Source organism: Mastigoproctus giganteus, chromosome 7 (genome assembly GCF_048544385.1).
Source record: "Mastigoproctus giganteus isolate SK-2022 chromosome 7, ASM4854438v1, whole genome shotgun sequence".
Lineage (NCBI taxonomy): Eukaryota > Metazoa > Arthropoda > Arachnida > Uropygi > Thelyphonidae > Mastigoproctus > Mastigoproctus giganteus.
The window spans coordinates 221,623,429-221,648,180 of record NC_143581.1 but is presented as its reverse complement, the minus strand read 5'-3'; the positions used below and the strand labels follow the sequence as shown (position 1 = coordinate 221,648,180).

General features: G+C 37.9%; 1 protein-coding gene across 2 annotated transcripts in view; it reads left to right on the top strand.

Moving 5' to 3' along the window:
• LOC150083713 (uncharacterized) overlaps positions 1-24,752 on the top strand; it is a 235,025-nt gene that overhangs the window by 93,428 nt on the left and 116,845 nt on the right. The window contains exons 1-2 of one of the 2 annotated variants that reach the window (XM_090378143.1): positions 1,979-2,561; positions 17,941-18,051. Coding sequence is in view for 1 of the 2 variants with exons in the window: in XM_090378142.1 (XP_090234268.1) it covers positions 17,941-18,051 (111 nt within the window). In the remaining variant the exon portion in view is untranslated. Of the gene's footprint in view, positions 1-1,978; positions 2,562-17,940; positions 18,052-24,752 lie in introns of those variants that run through there. The other variant, XM_090378142.1, reaches the window with a different exon arrangement.

Sequence of the window (24,752 nt, the reverse complement as noted above, 5' to 3'; positions counted from 1 at the left end):
GACAAACTATAGGATTCTTTCATTTCAACAATAGAAAATTCCTGAAATGCAGTCTAATCACTGTAAGTGACCATTAATTCGAAATTAATAAGTTTTATTTCAAGTTGTTCTACTGATTATTAATAAAACGAATCCGTTTATTCGAATTTTATTTTCGCACAGATCACTGGTCGGTGACGGCATTGCGTAAACCATTGCGCAATTCCGCCACCCTCACAAGTAGCACAGCGGTTACGATTTCTGTACTACACCCTGGGGAAAAGGACTGGATTCGAATTTCGTGAAAACGGGAGAAATTATCTGGACTTTTTGCACACCCTAGCCGAGTTAATCAGTTTCGAGGGAGGGTTGTAGGGCCCTTCCACACCAAAGAAACCCTTATCTGCTTTGGCGCAAACAACAACTGCGCTACGTCCACAAGCATTTTATCCAAAAAAAAAGTTTCTCGGTTTATTAAAATGAAGTAAAAACATTAAATTTCTAAGCAAATATTATAAATACAAAGTTCCGTAGCAAAGAACGCTGTATTATTACTAGAGCTGACGACAGTGTTAATGTTTTGTTTTAGAACACGTGCAAAGTAAATTACATTATTCTATATTTGTATGCAACCTACCAAAATTACTCAGTTAACGTCGCCTCACTTAAAATATAGTTTTATAAACTTTAAAAAGAGTCAAATATAAAAGTAGCTATTCATATAAGTTAAGTTCCTATGAGAGTAGAATAGCACGAATTTTAGGCGAAAAGAAATCCTAAAATCAACAACAACAAAATTTCAGTTAAAAAAAAAAAAAATGAAAAGAAAAGAAAAGAAAAAGTTTCAAAAACTTTCTGAAAAAAAAAAAAAAAAAAAAAAAACACTTCGCATTTGGTATTTTCCGCCTTCTAATTAGCTGTCAGTTAAGTTCAACTTTTTGCAAAAATATTTTTCCTGTTGTAAATAAATTGGCAATATGTTCGGCGCATGTCTGTGGCGCTATCAGTTCAACTATTCGGATAAGCGAATTTCGAAAAATCGACGTCCCACTTTACAGTATTTTTTCGCGTCTTCTACTGTATTTTTAACCTCACCGCGTAAATAGGCAAATTTCACACATCGTGGGCTCTGAACGCAAATATCCACATCTGTGCAGACTTCCAAATATAATAACACGAGTAAAAAAAAAAAAGTAAACTGCAACCATTATCAACCCACTACAGGATGGAAGCCTCCTCAACAATTCATGCTGAGGGAACATGCACCATAATCTGCCACGCTGGTCCGCAGATCGAGAGAGCGTGTGCTACGGCACTCCCGCCCTTGACCACTCGGCTACGGAGACCTTAATATAACACGAGTATTTAGGAATATTTAGTGTCTATTCAATGTTAGTGTATATTTGCCGCATTTGTTTATCTTTTGATTTCTTTGGAAACCTTGTGTAAAAGCTAAACATCTGCACGTTCAGCTTTTACACAAGGTACTTATATCAGCTTTTATATTATGTCATTCAGCTACTGAAATCAAATCGACATTTTTTTAGGAATACGCTCTATTTTTGAGAAATTGTTCCATTAGGTGGTCGTGTTAGTGATTTTCTTTTGAATGGGATATCTGGAAGGTATCTCGAAACACGTGAGGAGGTGGGAAATTGCACCCAGGTCGAGTGAAAGTAGAGAAAAGTGACCGGATGTGTGTGCCGACACAGTCAGTCTGTATGACACAAACAATTGTTCAACTCCCCCCCTACCTCACGCTACCCCTGTTATCTCTCGTGTCTTGGCCCATCGGTCCCTCTTTAAGGTATCTATTTAACCTTCTTTCCGACTGTCTCCGGACGCTTCAAACTGATTACTGAGCATTCACGCACTAGCGACTGCAACACCCTCTGGCAGTGTCCTGAGCAGGGCGATGTGGGACAAGCCAGACGAGCTATGATTGGCCGTCGATAACGGCCTAAGGTAGCAGTGGTCGACATAGAGGAAGTACGGCTCAGCTTCGCGTTGCTTCGCCGCCACCGTGCGACACTGAGAACACAGACAAGAGGATAACGCGGGAGAGCAGTAAAGCACTTTTTTCAATACCATCCAAGCCGGGGGATGGTTGAAAGTATGTGGCCGACAGTGGGCATTTCAAGTAATAGTCTACACAGCGATTAAATTAGATCCCGAACTCCGCCATCATCTCAAGTGTCGCTGATGGCGGTGTCTTTGCATTGTCTGGTTTCAGGCTAGGCATCCCGAGGAGCGGGTAATCTGCAGTGTTTTTTTTTTTTTTTCTTTCCTCTCCTCTCACGTGATTATAGCGCCCCCACCGATAGAAAAAAAAACTGTGAATTTCGTGGTGCCAAACGAAAAAATAAAATGAAATGTAAAGTAGCAGTGCCAGACTTTAGGTGACCCTGACCAACCCAGCCTAAATCACTTCCTCCCAAAACATACCACACGTCAAAGAAGTGAGCATGCTTCGTTCGTGTCTTTTGTGGAGTCTCCGCAACGCTAGACGGAGTGGCGACATTGAGCAATGTGAGGTCGAAGAGGTTTGCATTCGAATTTAGAGGCAAAGGATTTCTTACAAGGTAAGATAATTGATACTTATACACGCTTTCTGTGGGTCTTTTCTAGAAATCAATCTGATCTGTTCCGAATGATTTTTAGAAGGCGAGCACCATTCTAGTTTAGTTTCCCAAACCGATGCCTTTTTGTTCTGTATTTATTACATTACTATAAAAGATTCATTTTAAGATTCATTTGTAAACAGGTATGTGGCACTGACTGTTAAAGAAGTCTTCTTGTATCTTTCTGTTCTAGACACTACACAAAAATTTATTTAGCTCCACTCAAAAGCCCTCGGCACTTTCTAGTACCAGGGTGATTTATTGAAAAATAATTATATATACAGTACATACATATATATAAATCGAAAGTCTCAATCATGTGATAAAAAAAAAGTATGACCACAGTTGGACGAGGGATATTGAACAAAAATCAACAATAAGGCGATCCACTTTTTATTATCCTACCATTTGTGGATCATATAGACATTCTAATTTAACAATAAACTAATTTGTAAAACACCAATCAAATCTCGGAAGGGAATTGATTTTAGTTACAATGATAACTACAACCAATTCGATTTGAACCAGTCCCATAAAATTATGGATCAAAAATACCAATTTATAATAGCTTCTAGAACTTGAAATACAATCTAGAACAGCATTTCTGATACCTCAATGACTCCCTTTAAATTTTCAAAATTTCTCACGTGCATCCAAATTAAAAAAAAAAAAAAAAAACGGTTTTTCAGCTGCAACTTTGCATTTTTCAAATATTTATAAATTTCAGAAAACTGGCTGACCGATCTCAATAAGGAGAAGGTTGGTCTAGAAATGAGCACCTTTCGTATTTTTAATCACGAATGAACCAAAATATTATTTTCTTGCAAGGGCGGATCATGGAGGTGATAACTGGAGTAAATTACCGGGTCCCGCTATAATTATTCCAAAAGCATATTCTTTTAATACTTTGGAATAATTCTATATTAATTTTCATATGCTGTTATCCCACCTCCCAAATGAAAGTTGGATTCATCCTTATCTTCTTAACAAATTCAAACAGTCATAAGATAAACTTTAAAAGAGAGGGCCCAAAAAGTTACAATTTATGGCTTTCAACTAAGCTTCTTTAAACACACAGTCTAAAAATTATTTATTATTTTTATTTATTTTTTGAATATGCGCCAAGACAAATAATGCCACTAGGCGCGATACATCGTGCTTCAATAAATCGAGTGTATGGTGTATTCTCTAGCCGTTTGCATATTTTGCGGGATGAAAGACCTCAGTTTTTGAGAGCGAACCATGAAGTCGTCGCCTGAGACCTTTAATGGGGGAAAAATTCCATTAAAGTACCCCACTCCATCGAAACGAGATTCGAATACGGGAACGCACAAACTGGTGCTTTTTTTGTTTTTGTGCTTATTACATTACTGTAAAGGATTCATTTTAAGATTCTAAAACATCTTAAGGTACCTCCCGTTGAGACGGAATTCAAATCGAGACTTTTTCCACACCGTGTGGAAAGACAGATATAATCACTATGGTAGCCAAGGGCTGTAGCGTAAAGTGGTTCATTTGAATATTTTGTGAAATCTATATCGTGTTCATGAAGTCGCATATAAAATTTAAAAGATTTTAAAAAATTATATACTACGAGCAGATTACTTCAATCATTTTTTATCCATTACTAATGTCTATTATTTACGTAAACAAAGCGGCACACCTGCCACAACGCCCTAAAGGTATGTGTCAAATTGCTAACAGCTTCTTAATTATATTTCTTCAAAGAAATCCAACCGTTTTCTCTAGCTAACAGATAAATGTGGTCTGAATTTAAAATTAAATCACAAGTCTCCCTCGGCTACCGAAGATTCCAGGGTTCTAAAATCCTTCTTGCATTGTTTGTAAGTTGCGTAAGAATACTAGGGCGCAACAATAAGGCGCGAGCTATTCCTTCAGCTTAAGTTCCATTCTGATGACGTCATTGTGTTGCTACATACATGCATACACTAAGGTAAATGAAAAGCCAGTAAAACAGGATTCTGTTTCTGGCCCGAGAATAAGAAATGCTATCTCTCTCTCTATACACTTCTCTGTTTGTTTGTAAAGTCCTCATGACTATTTTATAGTCGTTTTTCTGCCAGTTTTTTTTTTTTTTTTAAAGCGTCAAAATGCATACTTGTTTACTTTAGAATTAATGTTTACCCACAAAACAGCTATAGAAATGGCTTTGTGGAAAGCACAGAAACATTAAAAATGAGTTTCTAACACAGTTTACAATCTCACGTTCATTCCGTCTATCCTAGAGTATCTCTCCGATGAGGGGGGAATGGGGGAGAAAATACAGAGAGAGAGAGATGCTGCTAAGACTTATTCTATTAGGATTCGTTTTCCTCTTGCGAGTCTTGCACTTCCTTGTCCCACTTCCACACTCACCTGGGACTCCCAAACGAAACCATGTCGTTTGGTAACGTGCGCAGAAGAGCTTAAAATCGTTCCGTGTTCAAAATCTGTACAGCGTATATCCGGTGAACGCCTTAATATACAAGAACCATTAAGAAGTTAGCGGTCCGTGCAGTTTCCCATGTCTACAATACTGAAACAAAGGCAAGTAAAGAGCTCGCGGAGGAAATAAAAGCAACGCCAACTCATCATTGGGTCAAAGAATGACCCATCCATGTTCTTCGTATAGGTCGTTAGAAGGTGTGAAGTGAATTACAGCAAACCCCCGATGTTAGTGTTTTGTGGAGTGCACATACAGGTCACAACCAGTCTGTTTTAGAACAATATAGGCCGTCGCGATGATGTCATAGTCCATTGTAGACTCACACTCACTATCTACTAAATGTAACCCGCCGTTGTAAAATAAATTGCAGGTGGCGTAAGAGAAACGCTCGCATACAAAGGAAACTTTCGGCAGGAGGGACGTTTAAAGAAATTGCATTTGTACTAAAATTGCCAAATGGAGAATTATTCTCTCTCTCTCTCTCCTGTTGAAATAACCGCACAGTTTACCAGCAGGGAGCGGTGTTGAAGTGACAGATACATTACTGTAAAGGCTTCCTCTCTTGAAAGTCAGCGCAAGCACACACGCGCCTATTCACCCTTAAGGGAAAAGTCTACCTTGCAGTGCCCTCTGTTGGAAGAAGTAGGACAATCCATTACGTAAGATTTGGATTTACGCTAAAGTTAGTAAGGTTTTATGGCCCCAGTGATTAGTTTGAAGATACAAAGTTCCGCATGTCGCGTGTTCGAAACCTACACATCACAAAATAGGCTGTCCTATTGCTTTAATACGCTGCCATTTTGTGTTTGGTTCATGGATCTCTTCTTGCCTTCCTATTTAAACTGAGCATGGCCTCAGGAGATAGTACCTTTTATTACCACCGTTTGCCTATGGAATTTTCTAAAATAAAAATCACTTCGAAACTTTGTCATCGATCGTTTGATTCTGACATAGTGACCTCAATTCACTCATCTAAAAGCATAACCATCGAGAGCAGACCATATTATGGCCCTTCTTAAATTCTTAATTATGGTTAATTACACACACACACATACAAGGTTGCATGCATAAATTTTAAGTTTCCTTGTCCTATTTCATAACTGTCAAATGCGGTCATAGCAGTCTAGTTTAAGATCATGGCCTGAATGGAAGTACAACGTATCTCTTGCCTCTAGACATGTTACGTTTATATTCATCCTGCTAAACAATAAAATAAAGTCGGTTTATATCAGAGTTGGAATGAACGCGTTACGAGTCCCTATGGGAAAATAATTTACGTAATCCGTAAAAATTTTAACTATCTTAACTAAAATGTTCTTAAACATAAAAGACAAAAAGCTACTTTTATGCACGCTACATTTGCCCATTCATTCCTCCATCCAGCGCATGGCAATAAACATAATATCCAGTGCTTCAGCTACAATATACGGTATGTGGATAGCCTACCTGATACGTATGAAGAAAAAAATAATAATAATAAATATTAGCTGCCAGATTTTTATTGGTCCGATTTTAATGAAATTTGGGAAAGGTAGACAAATCGTTTTATCAGAGCGAAATCTAAAATTTCATGAAAATCCATCCACTGGGAGTTGAGTTATTACAGACCGACAAAGAAATAATAATTTTCGGATATCCATGACTGTAATTAGATGGCTAGACAAATTGTTCTAAAGGTCCCGAATATAAAATTTCATGAAAATACATCCACTAGAAGTCAAGCTGTTATATCAGGACGAAAAAAAAACCCTAATAGCTGTCACATTTCTATGGGCCTGGTTTTAATGAAATTTGGAATGGTCGACAAATATTTTTAAAGGGTTCGAATATAAAATTTCATGAAAATCCGTCCACTGTAAATAGAGTTGTTACATGCGGACGGATGGATGGCAGAGTGAAGACAACAGGCGTATTATGCAGGTATCCTAACGCGCCTAAATATCAATATTCTTTTATCAGTCGTATACAGCGCAAATAAGGTGTAATGTGGTGCCCTCTAAAACTCGAGGACGGCTTCTCCAACAGGCCAAGATAGAATCAACCGTGATTTAACATCGGCCAACTTTCAGTCGTTCAGGTGATAAGAATCTATTGGTGGTCAGTAAAAACGTTGAGGGAAGCTGCAACTATACAACAAGTTTAAATGTTTTAGTTATAAGCCTGGCTTCTCTTTAAGGATATAATTATCCTATTGGCCACCAACAGATTCGTCTAAACAATTTCTGCAATACAGAAAATTTCTTCACCACCTGCATTTGATGGGACTTTAATATACCAGTTACGGGTCACTAATTGTTGTTATTTACCGCCTCTTTCCCCCCAACCCAGATAAGTACAGTATACTGTATATTTAGTCCTGCTTTCCCTACCCGTGATGCTTCTCACAAGAACCATGGGGGCAGAGAATCGCGTGATAGGCTAAGATTGCTTTTCGTCTCTTCCCTGCACTCCACCCTGTGTAGTTGCTCTTTTGTCCTTTAGGGTCAGCGCATCCTAATGCTATTGGAGAACCACACTTTCCCGATCGCCCGAAGTTGTTTTGGTTGTGAGCACTTTTCTTGAATGAACGGAAATATTGTATTTCGTGTTTATTTTAGTTTTACCGCGTACATAGATGGTCAATTAGTATTGTTAAAGCTGTAGGAGGTTTTTTCGTGACTATTTTTTGTTTCCGCATTGAAGAGACAGTACAAGGATCTCATTTGAAGGTCTTTTTGTTTCTGTGTTTCAGCATGTTTATTTTTTTGTTGTAGTTGTTTTTTGGACATACTTTTCAAATCAACTTCGTAATCATTAAACGGCTTTCTGAGAAGAAGACCAAGAAGTGAAGGACCTTCTATTCCTTCCCCCTCCCCACCTTAGCGAAACCTTTACAATCACTTTTCTAAGAAGTAACTCGTTAATGTTCGCTGACAACTCTCGAAGTTTATTCTCAACAGTAATGACTTTAAGTCTCGCTGAGCCTTGGTTTATAAGGGTGTAGGGGTGGTAATGAAGACCATAAATAACTCACTGCCAGTAAAGTTGTTTCCACAACCGCCAGAGGGCGCCTGAATTAAATGTCCAGAATCAGACCCTAGGTCTGTCTGCGACTAAGCAATTTCAACCACTCCTCTGAGAAAAAGTGCGTGCAATTTTGGGTTAGAAACGAGTTTCGATTCTGTTTGATTGAGAACGAACACTGCAAACAGGTGTCAGAAACCGTGGCCAGCACAACCGAAACACAAACTCTGAATATAAATAACAATTATTAGCCACTTCTTCAACCCGCCTATTATGGCTTGGCTTGGCTTCGAACAGATAACCGGAAATTCTACATTCGAGGCAAAAAATAAAAGAGAACACAAGTAATTAAGCAGGCTTAGCCTGTAGTACATCAGATTATTTAAAACATTTAAATGACTGGATGCTACTCATTTATCCTCACCATCCACGTCCTCATTTGACCGAACAAATACGTGTTTAGCATTACAGCTAAAAAAAGAAAGAAAGAAAGAAAAAGAGATCAAAACAAAGCCCAGAAAGACCTGAACATATTAGTACGTCATCGACTTGATTTACAAATTTCCGTTCTTAACTTAAAGTTTTAAACAAGTAAATATACAAAAAAAAATCTTTTGCCATGTAATGAATTGTGTATGTAAATTTACCCGGTGAATTGTAAAGTTGGCACATGCTGCCAATTATGAAGAATAAATATGAACGTTTCCACACGTTTCGATAAATTTACTACTGTATTAGAAAGTACATTTTCGCCTACAGAAATACACCACTTTCACTGTGCAATGAGCTGTGACCATCCGCAAGATGGTCACAGTTCATTGCACTGCATTTATTAGTTTTTAAAATTTATAGCGGGAAAATTGGGCATCGTGATTACTTTCAAAGGAAGGCCGCTTTCCAGATGAAAACGTCTTTCAATTATTTTAGGTGATTTTATTGACGATAGCCATGTAATATACGGAGCTCTTTATCCAGGGAATTGGTAACTTTATTACAAATAAAAAAAAAAAAAACAGGAATCCTAGTAGCATTTTTAGGCGTGTTAGTATATATATATGCGAAAAGCGCCTATTGTATTCACCATGTCTGTCCATTCGTTCGCACGTAACAACTCGTGGGCAGACGGACGAATGGTTGAATTTTATGACGGCAGATAAATTTTCATAAAATTTTATATTTGCTCTTTTGGAAAGGTTTGTGGAGCAATCCAAATTTCATTAAAATCGGACCAATAGAAAACCTTCTGGCAATTCAAGTCAGAGGGCTTTAAAGATTACAAGAATATTAGCGTATATTGTAGTATCATACTATTAGCTATCTCCGTGGCGTCATAATTAAGGCATAGGCATAAACGTTTGTTCTTCAATTTGCTCTGCGGCATCTAAGGCATCAGAAATCTGTATATTAAGCGGTCAGTTTGCCTATTTTGCAGGATGAAAAACCCAAGTTTCAAGGAGAGAAAATTATACAATTCTTGGCAGGGACCGATTAACTTCGTCATGATGTGAAAAAACTTTTTTTTATTGCAGTCGTTGCTAAGCTAGCCGCGAAGACTACGTAAATGTCAACAGAAAAATAATAGATTATATATAAAATACAAAGTTTGTCCTGTCTGCCTCTTTTCTATCAACTGGAACCCTTGCTCAAATTGAGACTGAAGGCAGCAGAAATCTGTTCCAGTTATAAGTTTACTTTTTAAAGTTAAGCTCAAAGAGTTTTGGCTGTTAAACTTAAAAAAATCCAAACGTTAAGATGATCGATAAGTCTGTACGTCATAGTAACATTCGTAATCGTGGTGTCCAAATGTCAGAACAAGACTAATGTGTAATGTTTGCATGTGCTTGGATAAATTTTTGATAGAAAATATATTTAATCCTGTTTTCGTTGTAAAATATTTTCCAATTTGAGAACTGCAAGTTGCCATACAAGTCAATGCAATTAAATCTGGTATGTATGTGTGTGTGTGTGTGTGTGTGTGTGTGTGTGTGTGAGAGAGAGAGAGAGAGAGAGAGAGAGAGAGAGAGAGAGAGAGAGAGAGAGAGAGAGAGAGAGAGAGAGAGAGAGAGAGAGAGCGCGCAAAACTATTCTGAATACACAGTTTCGCGTCCCCTCCCTTACTTCAATGGGATACTGGACAACTGTGTTCAAATCAATGGATCCAAAATTAACACTTTTCGTTATGCAAATTGGAAAAGAATTCCTCAAAACCATTTTGAATTTTCTTCATATCAAACTCATTGGGAAGTGGGAAGAACTGGTGTCCGTCAAGTCGAAAAAAATATATATCAAATTACATTTCTTCTTCATTTATTTTTATTTATTTATTTTTTGATCGAGTTTACATACTAGAGTTTCACAAAAGAGGTGCATTTTCATTAAGATGAAGGCCTGAATACTGTATTAACTTAGGGAAACTAGTTTATTTATTAATTTTATCCGTAAATGCACTTGCTGTGTTATCACTACCCACTGCAAAGGAAATGATCCTTCGACGACTCGACATGCTTTTTGCTGAGGGATTTTAAATCTCCAGCAACAATATTAATCTTGGTATAAGAAAAAGCTTCAGAAACAACATATACGGTTGCTAAATGATGAAAGCAACTATCATCTGTGAAAAGACTAATACATGAACAGGTCTGACGAACATAAGGAGAAAGTAACAGGAAAATCACATACGCATTCTGACACTTCACTCGGCTATGAACAGCTGACAGATGATGAAAAGCATAGAGAGAGGAACCTGTTATAGCAAATGTTTCGGCTGTCATCTCGGGACTTCTCCCAGCATCCATCTTAAACACGGGGTTTGGACTAAACAGGTACTATTAACGAGAGTGATACACATTCTGAGACCAATGGCATTTTCGTAGTCTCTTGGCTGGGCGCCCGGATGCAGAACTCATAGTTTAGGAGTCATTAAAATAAAGAATCAAAGTGGAGTAGTTTGAACACACGTAACATGCAATTTACCACACACACGCTGAATAAACTCCTATAAATTTGATCCTCTAACGATGCTAAAGCAGTCATATATGTCTATCCCTTGCCTTCTTAAGCTTCTCAGAAAACAAAACTTAAATCACCTTAAATTGTACAGAAAGACGTGTTCAATTACTGCAAATAACTCTAAACTCATCAGTTTTCTTTGAAATGCTGGTAGAGAGCATTTGGGCTGTCAAACAGTTTCGTGGATTTTTTTTTTTTTTTTTTTTTTTGTAGAGATAAACAGAGGTCTTCATTACGAAGAGAACAAAAAACAAAGGCACATTGACAGGCGTTGACAGAGACCATGTATGCTCATATGAAATAATGAAACTCCTCCTCGGCCCAAACACCATACGTAAGCGCTGTTCTTAATTAAAAGATAGCGAACTCGGTGAACTGACCGCCTTTAAATATTTCAGAATTAGCGAATCCCCATTAGACATCTGCCTCAGTCAACGGGGGTTAGCAGCGAGTGCGTTTGTTCTTGCGGAAAATAAGTGAACTGCGGTTGCACGAGCCAATTCATTGCTTTGAGGTAATGTAAACAGAATTAGTGTTGTTTGAAGACAATTTTTACTGACGCTAATTTGTGTGTGTGTGTGTGTGAGAGAGAGAGAGAGAGAGAGAGAGAGAGAGAGAGAGAGAGAGAGAGAGAGAGAGAGAGAGAGAGAGAGAGAGAGAGTGTGTGTGTGTGTGTGCAGTATTACATTATCTCCATCTATTATCCCAGGGTCTCTTTCATCTGCCATCTTTTCAGTCTGTTGTCCAATGCCCCATCCTTTATTAATAATAGGAACTCTCAATACCAAGTTGCAAGTCAGGTTTTACCAGTAGTATGACAGGATTATATGTTAGCAGGTTATCGGGAGGGAGTCAAAGTAAATTTAGTTTATTACCTTTTGATCTCCTGTGCCATTAATAGCAGTTTGGGGACATCCAAGTATATGAGATCTGACAATAAAGTAATCAGACTAATTCCGTAATAGCAAAAAAAAAAAAACACACACACACTTGTGACTAACCTTTACAAGGTGTGGTCATCTTCAAAGTACATACTCTCCTTTTAATTTTATGTCTTTGCCATGCCTTAGAACATTGCTGAATATCGTTTTGTGAAAGTTTTTTCAGCAGCGCCGCCATAGTGCATTCAGCGTCCTAAATTGATTCAACATGAACTTTCATAAGGAGTTTTTTTTTTTTTTTTTTAGTTTGGGGAATATGAAGTTGCATGGGGCACGATCAGACAAGTACAATGGAGAGTTCCTACACCACGGGTCAGCAACCTTTACCATTATATGAGCTGCTTTAAAAAAAAAAACAAGATCTCGGGCTCGACCTCTCAACGTTTACAAGTGTATCACTTATCTTAAATAAAATAAGCTGGTTGTGGAATTATTATAAATTTTTATTATAAAAAATACATTCGGCAGTGAAATAAATTTGAAGTAAATTTAAAAACTAAATCAAGCACGCAATCAATGAGATTTATGGCACTGGGGTTTTCCAGAAAATTATATTAAATAAATAAATTTTCTGTTTATACTCCAGGACGACCAAACGGTCAGAGGAGTTCACAAGATAGACAGATTACAAGAAACAGCACCGTATTCAACAGTCACGGGCTTAAACCCCGGTAACTCAAGTCTACGGCGGCCTCTTGTATTTTTGCTGACCCCAAGTCCCACAATGTTATTTCTATTTTTTTTATTTATATTTTTATTTAATTTTTTTGCCAAAAATTGCCTTAATGAAGAAGTGCGTGGAAGGATGCATTATCATGATACAAAAATCCACCTACACAGGTAGATACTGTATTAAGTCTTTTCGACGAATGCGCCTCAGTAATCATTCCAAAACACTCTTTGATATTGAAAAGTGAGATCAGCATGGCTTTGACTATCGATTTTGATATGTCTATTTTCTTATTGTTTTTCTTTTTTTTTTTCTGGGATATCCATATTTTCCAATATAGACAGATACAGTATTTTGTTTCAAGGCCATAGCAGAAGATCCAGTCTCGTTGCCAGCTATTTTTTTTTTTTTTTTTTTTGGATAGGCTTGGTTTGCTGAAATCTTTAAAAGGCGTGAGCAAATTCCTTTTTATCTAATTTTTCGCTCATAGGCTGAGTTCTTTAGGCACCATCTCAGCACCGACTTTCTTCATCTTTAGATCTTTGGTCAAAATCAATCCATCAGTTTCTCTGTTCCTTTCCATTCTTCTGCTAACTTCTGAATAGTCAATCGATTATTATTTCTCCCTTTGGATTACCTTTTGCACAAACCTGAATCTGAAGAAGTACACGTGCCTAGAGTGACCGGGGTTCAAGCCCGTGACTGCTGAATATGGTGCTGTTTCGTGTATTCTGTCTATCTTGTGAACTCCTCTGACCGTTTGGTCGTCTCGGAGTATAAACAGAAAATTTATTTTTAATGTCCATAATGATAACATAACGGGCTCGCTGTCGTTTGCTTTTGCGCCAAAGCAATTACCATGCCAATAAACTGCATGCATTCTTTGGTCAGTTATAATTTGCTGGATGAAAACCAAGTTTCCCGAATGGGGAAACAGTGCGACTCTTTAAGGAGACTGACAAACTTCGCCACAGTGTGAAAAAAGCCATTAAAAATTCATTCTTCTGTCAAAATGGGATTCTAACCCAGGATTTTTCAACCCGGTGTGGAAGGAGAGCGATCGTAAGCACTGTGCTACACGCGAGGTTTATGAAATCGTTTCTTGTCACTTTTGGAGAGGTCTGGGTTCGAATCCTTTCGGCGACTGGAGAAATTCTTAGATATCTCTTCAGTAGGGATGTAGTTAGCCGATCTGAGATAGGAGGACAGAGTTCATCCCCCCCCCCCATGAGTTATTCCGGGTTTTTCAGCTCGCACGACATGCCGATCGTCCCGTGGACATACACTTATATAAATATACACAATAAAAATAACACAAGAACTGGCACCTATGGCAAAAGTAGTTTATGGGCAAAAATCACAGAAAACACAAATCAGCAATTATAATTTTTTTAATGTATTGTTATTTGTAATTAATTATTGTGCTATAATAAACATTCCTACAGTTGAAATCTAATATACTAATAAGAATTTTAAAAGTTTACGGTGAGAACATTTCCCTTGTGCTTAAAAATGAATATTTTTAAGTTAAAAATTAGTTGAGCGTATGCTAGATATTTCGTATGAAAGTTGTGATTTTAGTAACATGTCGCAACTTGGAACCAGAGGAATAGATGAAAATTTTAATCAGAAGATTTAGCAGCTCGTTTCCTAACACTAACCAAAGTTGAAATCTTCCTGGTGGGATAAGAGGAGTTGTGTGCTCGGTTATCTATACCGTGTTCTCTTACCAGTCTTGGGAAGAAGTTTTATGGCTTTCCTCCAAAAACTTGGTTTTTCATTCTATGGACAGACAACCGATCATGCAATCAGTTTACAAACATAATAGTGTAGAGTGTGTTTAATATCAAACAGCACCAGGGGTTCCTCCATTTCCGCGTACTATACACTGTGGGTGTGAAACAGAACACTGTCAATGTCAGAGGTTTAAAGGTGTATGGATTTCGTAGTGTCGTGTACCGTTGTTCCTCTTGTGATTTAGCCGCTGGGCCCCTAATGGGACCCAACGTTGTCCACACTCTGTCTAGAGGCAGATCAGGTACACCAGTACATATTATAGTTATTTACTCTGGCAGGTCTTGCCACCAAATTTTCTGAGATTTCAGTGGCTAGGAGCTAAAAAAAAAAAAGTACTAGTTATGAGAATTGATGTTAAGTTTTTGGGTGTAGGGCTCAAACAATTTAGAGATGATTCGGACGCTAGTAGTTGTAAGTTAGAGAGGGAGAAGGAGACTGAAGGCTGGGGGAAAAGACAGATATGGGGGTCCATAGAGAAGATGACCCCCAAATCAGTGGAGCAGGCCTATGGGAAAAGAGAGGCGGCGAGGAGACCAGGGATAACCTCCCCCTATTAGGTACTCTCTCTATTAGGTCCTTTGGAGGCAAAGGACCTAATAGAGAGAGTACCTAATAGAGAGAGTACAGCAGGTCCAAATATAGTGTGGCTTCTTTACAGCGCCTTTCCGCCTTCCTCACTTTAGCACCTAATGAGACCGTAGCCGAGTGATCAAACGCGATGATGCAGTTGTACACGCATTTGAGTTAACAGCGGTTCGAATCTACGTGACTGATAAATACGATCCTGGTCTTGCATTCTCCCTTCCTTGTGAATTCCTCTGACTCTATTTGGTAGTTGTGGTTATAAACAGAAAGTTTATTCATTTATATCCAAAATATGTCCTTGAATTTTCATGCATTAATCAATGAAGAAAGTTACAATTTTAAAAGATAAATCTATATTTTTATTTACTAGTTTATACCCTGTAACAAATGTGTGTCCTGCCTATACATGTGTAAAGTTGAAACTGGTTCTCCATAAAAAAAAAAAAAAAAAAAGCCTAGGTATCACTGTTTTAAATCATCCAGAAAAAAATATTCGCAATAAGACATGTAGTACTCACTTAACGAGGTAATAACATCGATCCAAACTGTCTACATATGAAAACCAGGTCACAGATGCGAGATGCGAGTTGTCTCGCCAAGAGCAAGACTTACTGAACTTCATACGTATACAAAGTTGAGTCCCTGGAGGTTTGTATGCCTGCATTCTCGAACGCAACACGGGGGGGAGGGGGGGGTAGAACCAAAAAAAAACTTTTATTTGCGCATTATTTTTTATGAGTTATTCAACCGCATATAACCTTATATGCACCGCATATAACCTTATATGCGGTTTATATAAGGATAAGTTTATATTAGATTAAGTTTAAGTTAGATTAAGTTTATATTAGATTATTACTTTTGTTGAAATTATTTTTTAAAAAAATGGAAGATCTTTACGTTAATGGTGATGAAATGTATTTAATATCAGGATCTGTTGATGTTTCCTTCGGAACATTCTTCAGCCTTTAGCTTCGAAAAATAGGCAGGCTGACATAGTACTTTATCTCTATTTTAAGAACAGAATTTTAAAGGAAGGTGGTAAATAGATTTAACACATTGACAGAACCTGTTTAACTTAAGCTAACTCGTTTAAAGTTTCAATATAATTTGAAATAGCAAATTATGAAATAGCAAAGAAAATAAATCCATGGTAAACTGCGCATAAAAACATGATACAAAACTTGGCACTGATAAAATTCGTTGATTTTTGAAAATTCCACCAGATGGCGCTCCCTGATACTTAAGGGCAGAGTACAAAATGTGACTTCGACAGTAAATCAGCTGCATACTTCGTTCATTAGGTATTCAGGCAACACGGGGGTTGTTAAAATATGAGGAACACTCTCCGAAGTCTTTCTATTGCCAAAGTTAAGAAATATGAACGTTAGCCCAATTTTTTGGTCACTTACTGATGGCATGCAGGATGAAATGGGGGGGAATGGTGCCCTGAATCCAACAGAGAGGTCTAATTGGAGAGGTATGTCTCCCTGTCCTTAATGTTCCGCCCCACTCTCTCTATGTGCACTCCCTGAGAGGTGGGTGTGTTGATGAGTAGGTGCAGACGCAACGTCATCACGAAAACAGAGAGGGAGCGGTATGGGGAGGGGGACCTTGTGAATAAGGGATATAACAAGGGTGAACGACCACCCCTACAACCCCTTACGAGGTGAAGGTTGGAGTTCATCAAGTGTGGATTCCTTGAGAGATGATACACTTGGCATTTGTACGACACCACCCAATCTTCCCCTTTCCCGAAGTAAAGGGAGTTGTGCTGAGAAGTGAACACATTCCAGAAAGGCTAGTCATTTTACGATCTTAATCACGGCAGTGTTTCTTCATTACGATTCATTAATTCAGCTTAAATACTTAACAAACGTTGTTTACTGAGGCTATCAGCACAAGAAGAGGACTGTGGCTAAAGAAAATATTTTGTACTTTGTAACTTCGTTTCATGTTTGAGCCATTTAGCGCATTGTTTAGACTCTTGCAGTTATTCGACTCCTCTTGTGGGGTCATCCGAATATTCCTGCCTGCTGTGATTACAGATAACGAAGTTCACTATGCGCCACTTCTGTCATACATACATACATACTTATACAGTACGTATAGTTGCTTCTTCATTTGGGTAAACCATAAATTTTGGCAGTGAGGATGATGAAATCTTTATTTAGGAAATAAAATTCCTCGGATGTTCTAAAATACTATATATCCCTGCATTTATTTTCGTCATTGATTCTTATAATCAGACTTTACTCGTAGTTCAAGAAATCCCATATCGACATAAATAAATTACAACAGATAGAGAAAAGGAGACAAAAGACAGAGAGAGAAAAAAATTATAAAATGAATAAATCAAAAACTTTATTATTTTTCCCATTTTGTTAAATCAATGAATGACGTTATTTATGGAGAATTCTTTGTACTAATGGCAGTCACGGCGCTAACATTACGTAGTACTGAAGGGGAGTGGGGGGAGGATATCGCAGACAAAGCCTGTTGCTTATATGTGCATTTCTCCATACGCGGAACAGTCCCTTGACCTAAATTGAGGCTATAAGCATAGCGTGACTCGACTTTCCTTTTCTCTAATTGATTCCGCATAGTTTTGGGGCCCCCTGCTTCCTTTGGCCAGAACGCTGCGGTCATTCACGCGACCCCTACAAGTAGTGGGCGTACTGGCACGCGTAATATATATGCACCTAATTTCTATCATTATAAAAATGATGCTTATCCATGTTCTATTTTAATGAATGAGTAGTGAGTACAAGCGCCCTCTGGAGCGTTTGTACTCACAAAATAATTATGTTCTGTTATAAATGAATTCACATATAACTTTTATGTTATTTATATTTTTATATATTTATATTATTATTTTTGTTTTTTATGTAGCTGGAGCGGCTTGCTCAGTATGAAAGATACTTGTCTCGACTGGCTGCACAGACAGCAGAGGAGCATCGAGACAGCAGCGACACCACGCGGCCACAGGAAAAAGCAAAAACTGTAAGTTACGTTATTTTTTATTTTAAATCATTTTTTCATCGTTCGAGTATACTAAACTCCTATATATTGCTCTGGATATAAATTTGGTTGGGATAGTCCTAACCAAAATTTTAATTTTCATTCGAAAACCGAAGACTAACCACTTGGTATTTTCTGTAAAGGGCCATTGTGAAAACTGCTACAGTCATAACACAATGTTCCGGGTAACTGTTTAGTCTGCAAAACTGGGAGATATCAAGTTATCCAAGTAACTTTGGACCTACCATCAATAACGTCGGTTAGTAACTATAACCTTGAATAACCATCATTTATTGTACATCTGAGAAGGAACATCGCATCAGCAATTTAAGGATGGAGGATATCAGAATCCTTAATGTACGTAAAGCAATAGAATTCATCACATGATTGCGAGTTACACAATGCACAGCAAAAAGGAGTATTAAATCCTTCAAAAAAAAAAAAAACTACAGGAGTGTTAATTGTAAGTGTTCATTTAATGCTTTGTATAAGGAGCCGGCCAAGGATAGAGTAGTACCGGCCGATATGCCCAGGATCAAAATTTAGGAGCGCCATCGTGACTCTTATTAGTTTGAGAATTCAAAATAATAAGAGCAGGGGAGGAATTCAAATTTGCTTGGAAAACTGTTGGTTTCGTGTATATCAAAAAACAATGTGGTCACCTGAAGTCCAGACTGCGAACTGTCCAGGCCTGATTTTGGATAATCGTTTGCAAGTAATCTCTCTCTCTCTCTCTCTCCTTCCCTCTCTTAGTAAAAAATGTGATTTTTGTGATTGTCAGATCGGCTGCTTTGGTCGGGTATTAGTTGTTTTGGAAGTTTATGGCCGACTACCTTGAGCATAGGGTGCCAGTTTGTATATGCGTCATCACATGACAATACAAGATTTGAAATTAGACCTCTCCAGACCAGATAGAAGTCTTTTTATTTCCCCTGGGGATGATGAGCATCTCTCCTCCCTCTCTCTTTTATTTTCTTTTTTTTTTGTGGGAGCATGGGCACGCCCCACTGCCAAACCGGGGTAATCTTCCCTGTCGACCCCCTACTTCCAACTTCTAACCCCCCAGCCTTCTGCCTCCCCCCCACACTTTCTTCTTACATAGCGTCTGTACCACACATGCCAAAATTCAAAAAACATCAAAATTTATGCCCGATCTATTAGAAAACTTATCTTTCAGCGATTGTTCCCTTATAGCCCCTCTAAACAGCGACTACTCTAATTTCATGGCATCTACTCTAATTTCATAGTTTTCCTCCATTTATTTAGGTCCCAGCCACTGAAATCCCAGGAAAGTAGGTGGCAGGACCTGCCAGAGTACTTTTGAAACAATGGTATACCCGGTCAGTTCCCCGAGGCAAGGTATGGTAACGTCGGTTCCCACTAGGGGCCCGGCGGCTAATTGACCGGATGAACAAAGGGTACAACACACTACATAGCACATAACCTACACACCTCAAAATCTCTGGCCCGATACAAAGCTCACTTGTGGAGGTGGGAAGAATCTCAGGAGCCGTTAGACACCAACATAACTTACCTTACACCAGACAGAAGTGTCGAACCTAATACAGAACTCAGGTGCTTTAAGGCCACCTCTGGAGTGACTTCGAAAAGTTCCAGTCTGTTATCGTGTGATGATGTTTTGTGGAGAAATATTCAACAAGATGTGTCACATAATACGAAGTGGGAAAATGTTAAACCATTTTCCCACTTCGTATTATACAGTAATGTATAATAACAGGACTTCTGACGCACCTTGTAGTGCAAAATTTACAGGGATGGTGTGAATTCATGTTTTGTAATGTTTTTTTTATTTTTTGTAATTTTAAATTACTTTCTGAAAGTGATTATAATAATATAAACAGAACCTGTGTCTGTTTTTGTTATTGTCACTAATTTAACAATAATGATCGAATCAAACCTGGTTAACTTTTCTTTCTTTTTATGGCGTGCCGAAATACAAAAATGTTTCCTTTTAATTTGACACGAGTAGCAAATACAAACAAATGTAAATGATCACCCTGGCGAATAAACTGAGGCTACTCCCCATGACACACACTGCACAGATGTATAACAACTTACTGTGCATGAGTGGGTGACGTGACCTGTTGCAAAAAGGGAGGTTTCTCTAATAAGATTCGTCAGAAGTCAAATAATGACTCCAGTTTGTTCGAATGAAGAATTTCTCTTTAACGGAAAGGTTATAATCAGGAAGGCAAATAATTAAGTCGTACTCTAAAACACCCAAGACTCCCCTCCACTCATCCCGCCACTAACCACAGGTAGTGATCAGTTTTTGCGCCTCCCTGTCCACCTACACATATATTCTCACTTCCCTTCGCACTTAAGGTAGCATACTCCTGTCACAGCAGGCGGAGAACTTGAATTTCGATGTTAACAATTAACGCCCAGAGCACACGCCCATTGGAAAAATAAGAGATCAGCTCTATGACCCTCCCCATCCTCTTCCTCCTCATAAAGTAATTCTGATTAAATTTAAAGCAAACGAATTCGGCAATCTGAAAGACTAGGACTATTTTTTTCAAGAATTCTTCTGATCACTTTAAATTTGTATTATCTATATATAAATACCGGTTTAATTATACGCTGTCATTAGAAATATTACGGGGTTAGATTTAAATGTTTTTCGTGGTTTGTTATCTCCTAAGATAGTGCAGTGTCTTAAAGAAAGAGAATGGAAGACTTTTGTGAAGCGTCAACACGGATACAACAAGGCGTTGGGGTATCACTCACGATGCGCCGTCATAATCGGACAGGTAACACATAAATCAGGTGTCTAAATATAGTTATTACTGCATTCTGTTGAAGAAATATAAAGATAAACACAGACCTATAGGTTATCGTTAGCATTTCTAGGTTCGTCGACCCGCTTTGGGTGAGGTGTATTGATTGACGATCAAACTGATAAATTCTGATTGCAGCAAAAAAAGCATCCGTTTTAATATATCTTTATCGTTTGTGATTAACTACGAACAGTAAGTTGTTTATCGATGCATACAGTACTGTACTGTGACTGTAAGTGTTTATAAGAGATCCCAGTCATTTTGACCAAAGTAGTGTCTCCAAAAATTTATATTGTAGTCAATCTATGTGAAGCAATACGCCTGACTCGGAACAAGGTTAAACTCACTGTGCAGCAGATAATCGTTTCCGTTATCAACGCCTGTCTTTTACGATCTCGATGTCCTTCTGGCAAATCATTAATGACCTGTCTATACACACATTAAAGCGACTTCGATGTGTGTTATGGAGAGATGACCCAGACAGACTGCATTATAAATTTCTAATCACCACTATTCCGGGTGAATCAACTAATCCCTGATTGGTCAAGCAGTAGCTCCGTGAGAGTTGTGCATTATACGTCCATAAGAAAGAATTCCATCAAAGTGGGTCACTGTCGGTCTTGTTATAGCCATGGCTGGAGTTATAGCATGGGTAGGACAATCGAAGTCAATTTATGAATGTTACGTTTAGAGTCGGCTGTTAAAGCTGCATATAAGGGCGATCGGATGGCAATGAGACCTTTCAAATAGACAAAATGCCAGAAGTTTTCTAAGTTGCCCTCCTCTCTCTTAAGACTGTAATCAGGATAGTGAAACATCCAGCTATTCTTCCGAAGCAAAGTGCACCTGGGGACTTTATTTTGGACTATGGAAACCTAGGTATTCATGTATCAGAGCCTGGTTACCATTTTAAATCGTATAACCTTTTTCAATCCTCATATCCTCGCTCTCCCTCCCGCATCCTCATACGTAAGAATATGTGAGGGAAAGAAGAGATTGAAAAAGCTTATGCAGTCTCTCTCTCTTTCTCTCATATCATTTCAGACTTTTCATAATAAAAATGTCCTGATGGCATAGTAATTTTGTCACGCTTACTCGTCTGGAGAGTTCCGGATTCGAATCCCTTTTTACTGAAAAATTTCTTCAATTGGGACTGTACTCAGCAGAACTTAGAAAGTCCAGAATTCCGTCCTATACCGTCAAGTCCGTGAATTCCGTCCATCTTCACAAAATTTATGAGAAACTTTGCAGATCGCTTGGAAATAATGTTAGTCAAGACGCACACTATTATAAAATTAATCGCCAGAATGCCACGTCTGTGTAAGGTAGTGATAAAATCTCGTGGAGGATATTTTAATGAAAAATCAGTATAGTTGTTAATGTTAATTATTTCAATATTTTTTGCTGTTAATTTTTCAATGCGTAATAAAAAATCTTAAAATATTTTGTAGTGTGTTGTTTTTTTTATATTAAACTGTACATTGTCATTGCTAATTTCAAAAAAATTAATGAAAACTGTTGTCGTACTCTGATTCCGAACTTTTAAGCGGGAGGGTACATGGATCTACTGAAGGTTCCGTGCGTGTTAAAGCAATGGTGCTCAAGCCGTGATTTGTGATACTTTTGTGGGTAAGAGAAAGAACAAGTTAGTTAATGCACGCAGTGCGTTATATTTCAGGCAAGTTAGCAATAGTATTAAAAAAAAAAAGCCAGTAAAAAGCAACGACTTTTATGCGCGAAACGACATTTCCTTTCTGTGCTTTCGCTATATTGCCCATTCATTCTTCCAACCAGCGCATGGAAACAGATATACAGTATTAATCAATGCTTCAGCTACAATATACGGTATGGATAGCCGGCCTGTATAGATATGTATGAAAAAAGAAATAACAATTACTGGATTTCTATTGGTGTGATTTTAAGGAAATTTAGGAAAGATCGACGAATTGTTTATAACAAACGAAATATAAAATTTCATGAAAAACCATCTACTGAAAGTTGAATTATTATATACGAACGGACGAACAAAGACGAATAATTGCCGGATTTCTATTGGTCCAATAAACGAGACAGACAGACCGACAAGTCTTTTTGAAAGAGCTACGTATAATGAAAATTTATCCAATGTGAATCCGTTTACATACCCACAGATGGACAAAAAGTAATAATTCCCGAACTTCTATTGGTCCGATTTTAATGAAATTTGGGATGGCTCGGCAAATATTATTTCTAATAGAGCCAACTATAAAATTTCATAAAAATCATTCACATCCACTAGGAGTCGAGCTGTTAAGGACGGACGAACATGGTGAAGGCAAATATGCGTTTTACGCACCTATGAGGTGTGACAATAAAGTTCTAGGACTGGAGTAATAAAAATAACAAAAAGTAAAGGAGCTCAAAAATGATTTTATTTTTATTCAAAGTAATCAGCACCTGTTGAATGCACTTATTACACCGTCCTAAAAGTTTTTGAAAAGAACCAGCGAAGGCGCCCAAAGAGATTGTATTCAGTTCGACAGTTAGTTTTTCTTTATGTCCTCAACAACCTGAAATCTCTTTATTCTGAAGGTAGTGTTCACCTTGGGAAAGAGGAAGAAGTGCTCTAGTGCTAAATTGGGTAGGGTGGATAACTGATCTGTACAACGCCATGTTTCAAATGTCTCGCACAAGATGTTGTGCAAGAAGACTCAGCTGTCTTTCTCTTGAAATTGCGGCCTCACCAGGGAAATGTGCTTCAATAGTCTTTGAAACGTCTGTACGTAGAACACAGCACTGATCTCTCCCCCTTTTCAGGTATAAATTCCTTGTGAATCACATCCTGTTTGTCGAAAAATATTTTTATTAATAACAAGATACACCAACAGGTAACCATTAACAGTGTATCTGAGATCAGAACAATAAACATAATAACAATAATATGAAATCCAACAGGAAGATAAACATTGATATAGATTCAAACATTAAAATCATATGTGCAAAAGAGGATTGCATTAAGTTAAGTTACCGGTAAAACAAGTAATCATTAATCAGTTAGAGAATAGAAAAATAATAAAACACATAAATTACAATAATTAGATCAGAGCTAGTCACTTTGCAGTTTAAGAGAAGAGGCAAACTTGTGGATGGAGTTCATCAGTGACTGGGAGTTGTCAAAGAAGTTAATGAGAGAGTCATTTGCTGATTTGCTGATTCTGTTCAGTGGACTGAACTTCATAAAGTTCGTGGTGGCAGAGTCAAGCCGAAACGGTGTAAGATTCCTGACTTGTCTACAAGGAGCATTGAAGTTGATTTTGCTAAGGATATCAGATGCTTCATAAGTTCCAGTGATTACTTTGGCTAGAAGGGTGATGTCAGCAGTAACTCTTCTGGTGAAAAGAGGCCTCGGATGAAAGTAATCACACAGCGATTCATAATATACTGAGTGATAGAATAGATGATTACGGTACGTAAGGTAACGGACAAAAATTTTTTGGACTGCTTCAATTTTGTTAGTTAAAGTCTTTGTGTGAGGATTCCAGATGGGTGACCTGAATTCAAGGATTGGCAGAACAATAGTTTTATAAAGGATAACCGCATATCTGTAGTTTTTGAACTTGTGTGTGTTCCGTTTGATGAATCCCAGTGTTTTGAATGCTTTGCTGGTGATTTTAAGGACATGAGCATCGAATTTAGCACTGCTGGAGAAGAGAATCCCCAAGTCGTTAACTTGGTCACACCTTTCGATGATCACAGAGTTAATACTCTACTCCGTATTTATTAGTTGTGGAGATCTGCCGGATGAGAAAGAGATTACTTTGCACTTCGAGGGGTCAGCAGACAAGCCATTCAGAGATAGCCACAGAGAGAATTTATTGAGAGCACATTGAAGCTGTTGAGAAT